Source organism: Arachis ipaensis, chromosome B4 (genome assembly GCF_059453495.1).
Source record: "Arachis ipaensis isolate K30076 ecotype BB chromosome B4, ASM5945349v1, whole genome shotgun sequence".
Taxonomy (NCBI): Eukaryota; Viridiplantae; Streptophyta; class Magnoliopsida; order Fabales; family Fabaceae; genus Arachis; species Arachis ipaensis.
The window spans coordinates 4,912,579-4,926,591 of record NC_142439.1 but is presented as its reverse complement, the minus strand read 5'-3'; the positions used below and the strand labels follow the sequence as shown (position 1 = coordinate 4,926,591).

Below are 14,013 nucleotides of genomic sequence, written 5' to 3'. Positions count from 1 at the left end.
TACCCGTTAATACTTTAATAATAAATACAGATTTTTTTTTTTAAATGGATATTATAATGATGTATTATACAATTTTAATCAGTTATTTTTTACAAAAATATTACCGTCTGAATTAAAATATTCAAATTCATTAAAACTTTCTTTTAATTTGCACGCTCTTTTTTTTTTTTCCTAAAAAGGACTTGTCACATCTAAGAAAAATAATTTTTCACCCTTATTAAAAATGTTTTTTTTTTTTGCCTTCACTGAATTACATGCTTCTATATACAGGTAAATCACACAATTAGAATCATTTCATGATACATTCACCAATGATTCTTCCGTATTTAAATTTTTTAACCAAATCTTAATCTCTCAATAAATAAGACGTGCATCATTTTTTAAAAAGAAAATGACCTATTAAATAAAGTAATAAATTACAAATTTTATTTTTTTTTAATGAAATGCAACAGTTTAAAAATTTTAGAAAAATATAAATAACCAAATTTTCATATTACTTTCTAAATTTCAACCATTCTCAACATGTACTACTATCTTAAAGATAAGTCTAGTCGTCTAGTAAGCAAAACCCTTAAAATATTGGTAAATAATGTGATTGTTAATTAAAGTCAATTACCTAGAATTATTGCTAGAAGCAGACATGATGGTAACTTTTAGGATTGACACATCAGCTGAAAGTGAAATGTAAGATATAAGTGGTACCAATTTATTATGATTGGAAAACATGTGCATGTTTCTCATTCAACCCAACTCACTCAAATATTCAATATGCATGTGCATGCTTTCATTTCCGTGTTCAAACTTGAAACCTACACTATAATCTATATATTTTTATTTTGTTTACTACTACTTGCTCACCATCATAAATTGCAAGGAACATGCTGCCTAGTTATACCCCATATAAATCATCTATCTTGCCCCTTCCATGGAAATATCACAAGGAGAAATAACTTTTGGTTTTATATATTTTATTTAAGAGTTTAATTTGAATATACTAACAATATTACTAATTTATACCATCATTCAATTAAATTTATATATTTAAAAATTAATTACTTTTGATAATGTATCAATACACAATTAGATATTTGTGCCAAATTCTTATATGCTGTTAAAAATAATTATTATTTTAAAATAAAAAAAAATGACATTTTTTTTAAATTGGTTTCTTTTGGACTTTAAAGAACTAGGCCCAAATCAATAAGACAAACATTTTTGGAGGAAAATAATGAAGGCAACTACGTGGCTGAGGCATGTAATGTAATGTAATGGCAAAAGTATTTGTATGGCTGAGGCATGTAATGTAATGTAATGGCAAAAGTATTTGCCTACACATGTAATGTAATGTAATGACACCCATGTTACACACACTACCATAGGTATTATGGGTTCTTAAACCAACAACCAGCTGGGATTTGAACCCGGATGCAGCGTTGTATGAGGCGGACAAGTATGCCAACTGTGCTGGGCCTCAGCTGCGCCAACACAGGTTCAAATCCTAGCAGTGGTGACTAGGTTAGTGTGTGAGTGAATGTGTTTGTATGACCAAAAAAAAAATAAAATAAAGGCGACTACAAGCCATCTCAATGCATAACAATAAACAGTTAAATCATATTTTTTTTTAAAAGGGAAAAAAGAGAGGAGAAGAATGCATGCAAGGTCTTAATCTAATGGTCATTATGTATGTCTTGCAACAAGTGCACTCAGATCTAAAATTTCACCAAAAAAAAAAGAAAAAGGGGAATCAGCACTGCAGCCACCTTCCCAATACTGTTCCAGAGACAGACATTTGAATCTATTTTCATCGTCTCATTACACGTGGTTAAACCATATTCTGGCACATGGTATTGACGGTCTACGTCAGCACACCGTTAATGAAAAATGTTTGAGAGACTAACAAAATGAAAATTCAAGATCCGAATTGAGACAATTGAAAATTAAGAAACTAATTTAATACTCGAATAAAAATTCAGGAACTGCTTTAAGACTTACCAGCACTTCAAATATACATTTTATTATCGTCATTAAGCTGATGCAGCAACAACTAGCGTAACACTTAAAAGGGCCTACATTGCATGTATTAGATGCATGTCCATCCATATATATGTACAAAGAACAATAGCTATATGTGATAAAAGCCTCTCCGGCGAGCTACTCGTCTATTGGGAGAAGCCGGAGCTTCATTACTTCCGGGAAACTCCCACCTAACAATGTCACCATCCCATGCAGAAGTGACTAGAATTGGATAGAAAGGGTGCCAACTACAGTCTCTTACTGGTGCCTCATGATGTTCAAGTTTTGCAACTTGAGCTCCACTCACCTACAAACAATGCACACACTATTGCTTATTTATGATATCTCAAGACACATAATAAGAACCAGAAGGAAAAAGGATTGAACTTTCACTTCTTCATCCTAAGGCAGTCACTGTTAACAAAGTATCTGGGGATTTGTTTCTCTTACCAAATCATATATGTAAACCGACGAATCACTGGATCCGGTGTAAATGTACTTTTGACCGGTGCTGCAATGGGGAATACACAGAAATGCAGAATGATATGATTATACAAAGAAATCTTCAATATCATATGCAATTCAAAACCAACATATTTTGTGCAGGTTAGGACCTTATATCAGTTAAAAGAACGTGGCTAGCCGAGAGAGGAAAAAATGCTAAAAGTAAAAGCTTACGTATATGATGGCGAGAAATAACAGCGAATTAGAGTACGCAACACTGAGTGTCCTTTATACGTTGCCAACGACTGGTCATGGGGATGCTTTAAATTTCTTGCATAGTCAGGGTAGTCCATCCACCGATAATCCCAATCCTCGTCTCCAAGACCCGTGCTGTTGGTTTAAGTAATTAGCATCATCATTAAATATATACATCACAGAATAGCAAAGGAAAAGAAAGAGTTCGAGTGTAATTTTTCTTCATTTTGTTTTCTTGGACTTAATTGTAGCTCCAACATAAAATACCAAACCACACTGAAATTGTGAGTATATATCCACAGTTCACAGAAACAAGCACGTTCATGAGAAAGAAGAGTTATGCATTACACTTATTATGCAGCATCAAAGAACTACATTTAGTTACAAAGGGATGGAGATAGAATTAATTTGACCATTTCCGTCTCCCTTAGTCCCTTATGTGATTTTCAGAACTTGATTATCTATTGTCTTTTTTTTTCCAATTACCATTATATATTGGCAAAAGTACCAAGTTGGATATTATATTAATAGACTCACCTTATGGCATTAGAAGACATCTTCCTTATGTCCCATAATTTGGTAGTTTGATCTTTTCCGTTAGAAATTAAATAACGACCATCCCCACGGCTGTCAATGAATGTAATGCCATCTAAATGTCCCATTAAAGTACCAGCTGGTTGTCCTTTCGTGACAAAGCACCGCCTATCCCAGACCTGCACACATCATAACAGCCAATGATTCCTTTACTGAGTAATTGCAAGCAGAAGTAAAAGGCTTGGAAAGTACTATGTGCCTAATCTGACGCTACTCGAGACCCAATCTTAAGCTCATTTAGTTATGATTCAGGTTCAAGCTTCCAGTGAGTTGACCTCAGGCTTGCAAACTGGTGAGCTCTAAAGCAACTGCGATGCTTATATATGCTGGCTATATATAACATGATGCTGAATATCTATAAACAACTTATGCTTCTTTTATTACATCGAGAAAACAAATCAAAGCAATGCAAAGTTTAGTTCATGGAGTTACAACTGTGGATATTAAAAAACTCCTACAAGTAAAATATGAAGTTTACCTTGCAGAAACTATCATCACTTCCAGAATATATGATATTGCCAGATTCATCAGCAAAGCAGACCGCGTTAACATCAGACTGCAATGTAAAAGACCACATCAGACATGATCCACCTTCCATGGTAGCAAGACAAAAACTAACTTAAGCCACTATATACCACTTTATAGTGATGAACAAAAAGATCAAGGCAAATAATAATAAAATGAATTTGAGTTAGTGTTCTAAGCCTCTAAAAGAATCAATAATACCATATGAGCAGGAATTCTAAGGCTTAGTTTATCAGCTCCAAGATCATAAACACATATTGAGCTATCACTGGTTGCAGCCACAAGCTCTTGTCCATCTGTTGAGAACTTGATAGAGAAAATACCAAATTCATCTTCATCTTCATCGGCAGAGAAATTTAGTCCATAATGAATTTCCTGCAATAAAAAAAGGTTTTTCAAAAGAGAGAAGACTTCTTGAATGTAAAGCAAATACTTGTAAGAGAAAGTGTACACGTAACATCTGCTTACTACTCTATAATACTATAAACAAATATTGAACTATATTTCACTCTCATTATGAATAAAGTGATAAATTTTCACACGTACTGTGACATTAGCTATTGACTGTGTTACAGCAGATCCCACTGTGCAAATATGGACAATTGGTGACATGCTAGCATAAACCTGCAATAATAAATAAAAAAAATTATAAAATAAAATGTCTGCTGGGTGGAGTTGGAAGAAACAAGGTACAAAATGATAGCTCAAGCTTCTATAAGGTTCACAAGCCATGGTTAGAGGTGCTCAATTATAATAGGAAACTCCTCATCCCCGTTGTCCACACAAGCCACACCATTTGGCACTGAACTCAAACTTACAAGATGTTGTTGATCGGGTGAGAGAGAAGTATCAGTGATTGTCCACCGCAAGTTTCGTGCAGAGATGTCCTTCTTAAGTTTCCAGCCCCTTTCGACATCATAGACCCTGATTTGGCTTCCCTGAATCACAACAAAGCGCGTATATCTAAAGTGAGGATTTCTTTGTCTCAAGCTTGCAGTTTTAAATGTACAACACTCTTCAATATGCTTAATCATCTTCGGCTTTATACACTACTATTTACATAAAACATAACTACAACGACAATGATTAAAAGTAACCTGGAAACCAGCAATGAAAAGAGAACCATCAGCTGAAAACTGTGAAATATAGGCACGGCTTCGCATCCTATCCACAATCCAAGGACCTTTGGTGGGCAAATAGCGGCTTAAAATATGACATCTATCCGCAGACGAGAATCTCCCTCGTCCAGAATAGTTACCTTCTCTACCTACTAGCATTCTTACGGTCGAAGCAGGTAACCTCATCCGGCCGGGAATATTGCGACCCAAAAGCACATAGGAACTTGACCTGAGTTTTGTGAGCTGTGCAATTTCATGATCAAGAATATTTGTCCCTTCTCCAGATATTCCACTACAAACAGACTCACTACTGGCACTACCATCACTACAGGTACTCGTATCTTTGTTCAACCGAATCATAATTCACTATTTTCTTGATTGCTTCTCACTCTCTATATACCCTGCAAACACCATCAAGTCTAAGAAACCCAGAGCCAGAAGCATTTTCAATCAAAATCACACAAACATATGATATAAACTCTATAATCTTGAGCAATTGCAAACCCTAAAAAACAATTCGTATTGAAATTCAGTTCTCAACCCCCCCCCCCCCTTCTTTTCTTTTTGGATCAACAAGAATAACAAAAGAAAACGAAACAATCAAAGAAAAGACAGGAAATTTAGCTCAATTATGAGAATCAAAAGGGAAACGAAAACATGGGTCGTACATGAAACTCAATTCAGAACAACACTAAGGCTTATCCAACAGTTGAAGCAAACAAAATAATAGAAAATTATAGAAGACTGAAGAAAGAAGATTGAGACTTTACCTTAGCTCTTGATTGGAATAACAGGAAGTAGTGTTAAAAATCCCAAATCACTCTGTTGTCGTTGAAAACTAAGAAGGGAGTGTAAGAGAAAACGAGAAGAGTGTGTTGATGGAAATGAATGAATCGGTTTGGATTGTTCAAAGCTCCCATTTGCCTTTTCCCACGCCCAGTCGTCTCCATACCTTAATATTTTAGTTATGTATGATTTATTATCTATTGCACACATGTATAAAAAGATTTTTATTTTGAATACTCAAATCTAAAATCTCTTGGTTAGAATGTAAGATGCAAAGAAAAAATGTTATAGGAACAGCAGAATTTATTGTTTTTGTCTTTTTTGATCAATAATTAATTATTAATATTTAAAAGTGTGAATTAAAAATATATTATTAAATTATTAAATTAAAAAAAATTAAATTAATAATAAAAAATAATATATTTTAATAAATTTTAAATATTTTTTATAAGATATTTATTATATTAACTAATTTGATAGTTGTTATTAATATATATTTTTTTAATTTTTAAAAAATATTTAATGGTTATTCATACACTAATTTATTATAATAAAAATAGTTTTAGTTTATAATTATAATTCTAGTAACAATAAATAAAAATTTTATTTGATCAACAAAAAAATAAAATTTTTATTTACATATCAAAAATCACAACTTAAAATATATATAAACTGACCTGATTATTGTGACATTTTTTAGTAATAATTAAGATTTACTTTATTGGATTAACAAATTTAAAAATTTTAACTTTTTTGATAGTTTTAGTTGAAAAAATAATTTATATATATATAATTATAATATTTGTGGTAGTCAAGGTAAAAGCAGTAGCTTTGAAGAGTAAATACCAATAATTTAATAATTTGGAAAATCCAATGATACTGAAAGGCAAAATTTTTAATACTTATTGATCTTGTAGTGTCACGATGCTGGTTTGGACGCGTGTCAAAGACATAAATTAACGCATGTTCAAGACACAAATGCTGAGTTAGACGGGACGTGTGTCAAAAATATAATTTGACGCGTGTTCAAGACACAAATGCTGGGTTGGACGCGTGTCTAAGAAGGGAGTCCCACAATGAGAATTACTTGTTAAAAAATGAAGAAAATTAATCCAAGTTATTTTGGTTATTATAAACTTTTAGTTTGTTAATGGGACAAATGAAAATGAATTTAATAATAATATCTCTTGTTTTTTTTTATCGAAGTTCAGGCCAAATAGCAGCAGAACCAAGCCCAAACACAAACAGGATTTAGAGAGAAAGAAATTCAATCACACAACTCCTCCTGACAAAAAAAAAAATACAACTCCTAATTTCTACCCTCATCTTCCCATATAGCCTATCTACCCCTATTGAAAATGATCTCCTCTATCAAGAGACCATGTGAGTCCCAAACTACCAACTAAATCAGAGTGCAGAGGTTGTAATTTTATCGCCGGCGTGGAGATGAGGCACGAATTATGGCCCTAGTTTCACGCTTCTTGCGGCGTCTGCTACCTCCTCTTTTTTATATGTATGATATTTGTGGTGTTCAAGGTAAAAAAAACAGTAATTTTGAAGAGTAAATACCATATTCTATGATGCAAAGAAGCAAAACTTTTAAATTGATGCATGTTGTAGTGTTTAATTGACTGTTATACTTAGTTGCAAGATGTGGCAGTATGAGTAGAAGCGGATTTTATAATGAGAATTACTTGTTAGAAAATGAAGAAAATTAATCCAAGTTATACTAGTCATTATGGGCTTACAGTTTGTTAATGAGATAAGTGAAAATGAATTTAATAATAGTGTTTTTTTTTTTTTGTCGAAATTCATGCCAAGCAGCAGCAGAACCAAGTCCAAACACAAACGAGATTTAGAGAGAGAGAAATCCAAACACACAACTCCTCCTGATACAAAAAAAAAAAAAAAGAACACAACTCCTAATTTCTACCCTCATTTCCCCACATATCCCATCTACCCCTGTTGAAAATGATCTCCTCTGTCAAAACACTATGTGAGTCTCCTACTACCAACTTAATCAGAGTGCAGAGGCTGCAATTTTGTCGCCGGCGTGGAGATGAGGCATGAATCATGGCCCTGGTTTCACGCTCCTTGCGGCGTCTACTACCCTCCTCTTTTTTATTTACATGCTCACAATTTTGGCTCCTCGTGACTGTATTATTTTGGGTGGAGTTGTGTTGTGATTTTTTTAGAGTTGGTCAAAATCTATTTATTTAAAAGTAAATGGTTATAGCATTGTCATGTAATTGAGAAATTTAGATTTAGTGTATTAGTTTTCATGTGTAGTATTTATTAACAATGAGATAGATGTTTACGATAGTGAGATTTTTATTATTTAAATGGTTTAATAAGTTAGGATTTTGTTGTGAAAATATATTTTATCTATTTTACTCAAATAACAATTATATAAACTAATTAAGTAGTCATAAGAGACTTGATAATTATAGTGTTAGTCTGGGTGGTATTATGTCCTGAAAAATGTAGGTCATGTAATATTATTATTTAAAATTGGTTGTAGTTGTTATAGTACATGGTGTATACAGTAGTAGTAAAAAATTTTTTTGTGGTAGGATTTGATGATATGTTCATGTTTATTGGTCGGAAGAGCTAAAGAAACAACGATTTATGTATTAATGAGTGTTTGAGTGATAATTTAAGATGATGATATTAACAACAGGTCACGATCGATTAGTTAGCTTAGTGATTAAAGGTTTTATTTATAAATTAATGTGAGTATGGTTAGTGATTAAGGATGCAGGATTTATTTTATTTTTCTTTTCTTAAAACAATTGAATTTTCTACTACTTTTTTTCAGGAATTATGTTTTTCCCTTTTTCATGAGTATGTAGTTACAATTATTTTTAGAAATTAAACTCAAACATCATATCAGGGTCCATTATACCAAAATCAAGGTCCACCACCATTAAAAAAAAACAAAAATTATTATTAAATTAATTTTTTCACTACGTCATTAGCATTAGCATTAGAATTACCAAATTTTAATGATCTACATAAATGGAGTTTATTATTATCACTGGCTCACTGCAAAACAAATACTATGAAATCGTAGGTCCTACCTCTGTATATACTGTCACCACATGCAATAAATTTCAAAAAAATGATGAAGTCAAGACACGCGTCCACTATAAGATGATGACATAGTTGTTCAGTAGGTGTTGAAAATTTTGCCTTTTAACACTATAAAATTTTCCTAATAATTTTGATTGAAAAAAGATGAAAGAGAGAGAAAGTTGACAACGATAATCATTATATCATACTGACCTTTGCGTGGCGTGTTGATGTGTAAACACGTGTTAGGTAGTAACAGAAATTCTGTGATGTTGACAATGATAATCATTATATTTGACCCTATGTGGCGTGTTGATGTGTAAACACGTATAAGGTAGTAACGAAAATTCTGTGGTGTTGACAACGATAATCATTATATCATACTGACCTGCGTGGTGTGTTGATGTGTAAATATGTATTAGGTAGTAACGGACAGTTGGACATCATTTCATAGTGGACCGTGACATCATGATCATTATTGCAAATTCTATTTGTGTTGGTCAATCAAAATAATTACTAATTAACCATAATTAACATATAATGTAATCGATATTTATGGGCCATGAAAAGATGTTGGTTTGTGGGCCTTTTCTTTGGGTGTAGTTGATGAAAAATTAGGCTTATGGTAGCAAAAAGGAGTTTGTAGAACATATGGAGCTATGACCTGGTTTCAAGATACTAAATGAATATACAGAAGCATCAGGTCAAAAGATCAAAACCTTAAAGTAGTAAATTTGGTCTGGAAAGATTTTCAATGCTTCACCTTAAATATCTCTTAACCACCAGATCGATTAACCGTCGGTTCTGATATCACTTGTTGGGCCTCCATGGAGAGCTCTCAACCACCAGAGAGCTTCGGAGAGGAACCAAGTGAGAAAATATAAGATGAGAAGACATCACATCTAACCCAGAGAACATAAGATGAGAAGATACCACATCGAACTCAAAACCTTAAAGTGTCAAGTTAATGAGTCTCTCATCATATAAATTTCTTACACTCGCTACTCGTCTAGATCACCCTTGCCATGAAGACTTTCGATGCTGCTTCACTTTAAATACTCCTTGGGTACTAGACCGATTAACCGTCGGCTCTGATACCACTTGTTGGGAAATCATGGGAAGCTCTTGATCACCGAAGAGACTTCGGAGAGAAACCAAATGAGAAAACATAAGATAAGAAGACATAACATCTAACTCAAAACTTTAAAATCGTAAGTTAATAAGCATCTTATCTTATAAACTCCTCACTTTTTTTTTCAATGGAACTAATTCATTACACTCCTTACATTTGCTACTTAACAAAATGAAGTATGATTATGTCTCATAAAAAAAATAAAAACAATAACGGCCTTACTTAAGAAAATAATTTAATCAAATAATATTTTTATTTTGATCACCACAAATAAAATATTTCTAAAAAATTAGTAGTGTTTAAATTTAAGTTTTCACTTTAGCATAGTAGATAACAAAAAAAAATCACCTTATCAATATAAATTTAAGAAAATTATTTTTAAAAAAGAATAAATGGATAATAATACACATAAAAGAATTTGGGATTAACAAAAATACACACAAAAAATTATAAATATCAAAATATATTCTAAAGATTGTTTTTGTTGGACAAATATATACTCCATATTTTACATATTTAAGGTGTAAGAATTAATCCATTGCAAATCAGAATTTTATTTAAGGATTTGTCGATTTGTCGTTGGTCAATTGATTGCTACATGCACAAAACGGAATTCGAACAATCGACACTTATTTAAGCGAACTAATGAGCTAACCACTAGACTAACCTAATTTGGTTTAATAATTGTGTATGTTTACAAAGAATCAAATATCTAAGTCATTACATTTTGAATACATTTATATGTATTTTTACATTTTTAATAAAATAATTAAACTTTCTCACAACATAATTATTTTGATAATGATTTAAAACCATCCATTAGCACAAAATACACTCAATTCAATAAGTCTTCTTACCAAAAAATTCAACCCAATCAAGTCCAAAATACTAAGAAGTTCAATTTTTTTGTTTCGATCAATACATCAGGTCAAATTTGTCCAACTGTAAGATATTCGACCTGACCTCGGGAGCAAATTAGTTACTTCAAACTCCATGATATGACAGTTACTAACATAATTTAACTCTCAAGCTAGTATTACTATTCAGGCCACGTTTTCAGAAGAAACTCTTAATAAATAAAGACAATTTTATGATGCTAAAGCAAGATTTGTCTTCTTTTATTGGATGATACATGTCATTGTTAAATCTAAAACATGTGTCGTTTCGATCTTATTTTCTGTATACAGCTGTTGCCTGCTATTAGTGATAGCATTTGCAGTTGTGGGTCCAATTCCTCTTCAGGATTTATCTCTGAGCAAGCATTGTAATACGTGTTAAGTGGATCATGATAAAAAGTTAATGAAATGTTAAATAAATGAGTATGAAACATTAAATTATTTTAAAAAGTATTATTTTATTATACTGTTGCTGAATTTATATTACTTGTGCAATGGACTTTGGAAGGTGAATTTGATATGGGTCATTATGTAAATGTGTAAATTGTAATACACTTGTTGGTATAGTGGTTGGGTTTATAAAATTTATACACTTTTTTTTATGAATCAAAATTTTATCCTAAATTGAATTAAACAGCTAATTTAACATGTATAGTATACCAAGTTATATCTTTTTTATTTATATGGCCAGTATGAATAGAGTTAATATTTTAGTTATGTATGATCTATTATCTATTACACAGATGTAGAATTTTTTTTCTAAAATATTTTTTATTGTATATAATTTATAAAAAAAAAAATTTATTTTGAATAATCAAATCTAAAATTTTTTGGTTAGAATATAAGATGCAAAGAAGAAATATTGTAGGAATAACAGAATTTATTGTTTTTGTCTTGTTGGTCAACAGTTAATTATTAATATTTAAAAATATGAATTAAAAATATGTTGTTAAATTATTAAATTAAAAAATTGAATTAATGACTAAAAATAATATATTCTAATAGTCTTTAAGCATTTTTTTAAAAATATTTATTATTTTAACTAATATGATAGTTTTTATTAATATATATTTTTTTAATTTTTAAAAAATATTTAGTGGCAATTAATACACTAATTTATTATAATAAAAATAGTTTTAATTTATAATTATAATTCTAGTAATAATAAACAAGAATTTTATTTGGTCAACAAAAAAAACAAAAATTTTATTTATAAGTAAAAAATCACAACTTAAAGTATATATAAACCGACTTGACTATTTTGACATTTTTTAATAATAATTAAGTTTTACTCTATTAGGTTAATAAGTTCAAAACTTTTATTTTTCTTAATAGTTTTGATTGGAAAAATATCAGTAATTTAATAATTTTAATTGAAAAAATAAGAGAGAGAGAGTTCTGTAGGTTGACAAAGATAATCATCTATTATACTGATTTTGCGTGGCGTGTTGATGTATAAATGTGTGTTAGGTAGTAACAAGTAATTGGACACTGTTTTATAGTGAACCGTGATATTGTGCAAATTCTATTTGTGTCAGTTAATCAAGAGTAATTATTAATTAGCTATAATTAGCATAGAATGTAATCGACATTTGTGGGCCAGAAAAAAAATAATTTGTGGACCTTTTCTTTTTTGGTGTAGTTGATGAAAAACTAGGCTTATGGTAGCAAAAGAAGATTGTAGGAGATAAGGACCAGTGATCGTCTGATCGAATAGCTGAATATGTTGAATGGACTTTCATTTTGTATAATGAAGCATCAAGATAAAATGGATCTCTTATGTTATAAACTTCTCACTCTTTCTTATTTTCTTCAATGTGGGACTAATTCATTACACTTCTCTCACCAAACCGATTAACGGTCTACTCTGATACCACTTGTTAGGCTACCATGAGGAGTTCTCGACCACTGGAGAGACTTCGAGAGAAACTAAGTGAAAAGACACCACATCCAACTCAGAGAACATAAGATGAAAAAATATCATATCCAACTCAAAACCTTACTTGAGATAATTTTGGAGAGCAAATACCAGCAACTTAATAATTTTAATTGAAAAAATAATATATATATATATATATATATATATATATATATATATATATATATTCTGTGGGGTTGACAACAGTAATTATTATATCATGTTGACCTTGCATATAGGGATGTCAATGGGGCAGGGCGGGGGCGGGGGCGGGGGCGGGGGATGCCTCCCTGCTCCCCATCCCCACCTCCAGATTTACTCCCCGTCCCCACCTCCATTTCCCGCCGTGGGGGAATATTGCTCCCAATCCCCATTCTCTACAGGGCCCCATTCCCCACGGGGACCCATTTCCCCATCTATCTGATAGTTCTAACTAATTATTAATTTCTATATGAATAGAGGTGTAAATATCCATTCTATACAAAAATAACAAGATTTTATATAAAAAGTCTAAACAACAAGATGGTGACTTCTTTCAAAATGACGCAATGGGGGACATAACAAAAAGCCAGAGGATAGAAAAGTGGACAAGGTGGGAGACATGGCAACAGAGAGGAGAATGGACACAACGACAAAGTTACGGAAAGGAACGCCGCAAATAGAGAGCACGATGCGGTGAGAATCATGGCACGGTGAGGTGTGACGATACGGTGAGAAGGGAGAGCGGCGAGAGGATGGCTGCAGAGGTTGGATGGAGTATGGACAATGTTAGAGATTTCTGAATTGAAGAAGAGTTATGCAAATAAGGATTAGGAGTTTTGTGTGTGTGTGTGTGAAATGACTAAAAAACATATATGAGAAATAAACTATTAAGGACAATTTAGTAAATTTATGAACTTCGGGGATTAGCGGGGATCCCCACTCGGGTCCCCGCGTCTGCCTCAGGGGAATTTTGTCCCCCGTCCCCATCCCCACAGGGAAAATTCCCCACAGTCGGATCCTCATTCGGGGCAGTCCCCGCAGGAATCCCCGCGTCTCGGGGAGTTTTGCCATCCCTACTTGCATAGCGTGTTGATGTATAAACGCATGTTTTGGACACCATTTTGTAATGGACTGTGACATCATGTAAATTCTGTTTGTGTTGGTCAATCAATAGTAATTACTAATTAGCCATCATTAGCATATAATTTAATCGACATTTGTGGGCCAGAAAAAGAGGTTAGTTTGTGGGCTTTTTCTTTTCTTTGGACGTAGTTGAGG

At 32.2% G+C, this 14,013-nt stretch overlaps 1 protein-coding gene across 1 annotated transcript; it reads right to left on the bottom strand.

Annotated features, from left to right (window-relative positions):
- Window positions 1-1,921: 1,921 nt before the first annotated feature.
- Window positions 1,922-6,022, bottom strand: LOC107638533 (LEC14B homolog). Its single transcript, XM_016341858.2, has 10 exons — window positions 5,720-6,022; window positions 4,929-5,350; window positions 4,650-4,769; window positions 4,378-4,455; window positions 4,033-4,206; window positions 3,785-3,862; window positions 3,250-3,425; window positions 2,692-2,847; window positions 2,464-2,524; window positions 1,922-2,320 (listed from the first exon to the last, which is right to left on the bottom strand). Exons 2-10 carry the CDS (start codon window positions 5,307-5,309, stop codon window positions 2,123-2,125), a joined length of 1,422 nt encoding a protein of 473 aa, XP_016197344.1. The 5' UTR covers window positions 5,310-5,350; window positions 5,720-6,022; the 3' UTR covers window positions 1,922-2,122.
- Window positions 6,023-14,013: the final 7,991 nt, after the last annotated feature.

What these genes read in the sequence shown, in the direction of transcription:
- LOC107638533 (XM_016341858.2), bottom strand. Translation starts at nt 5,309, where the DNA reads ATGATTCGGTTGAACAAAGATACGAGTACCTGTAGTGATGGTAGTGCC. An exon ending in AGTCAATAGCTAATGTCACA is followed by an intron (nt 4,207 to 4,377) that starts GTACGTGTGAAA and finishes TTTTTATTGCAG; the next exon opens with GAAATTCATTATGGACTAAA. An exon ending in CGGTTTACATATATGATTTG is followed by an intron (nt 2,321 to 2,463) that starts GTAAGAGAAACA and finishes CATTGTTTGTAG; the next exon opens with GTGAGTGGAGCTCAAGTTGC.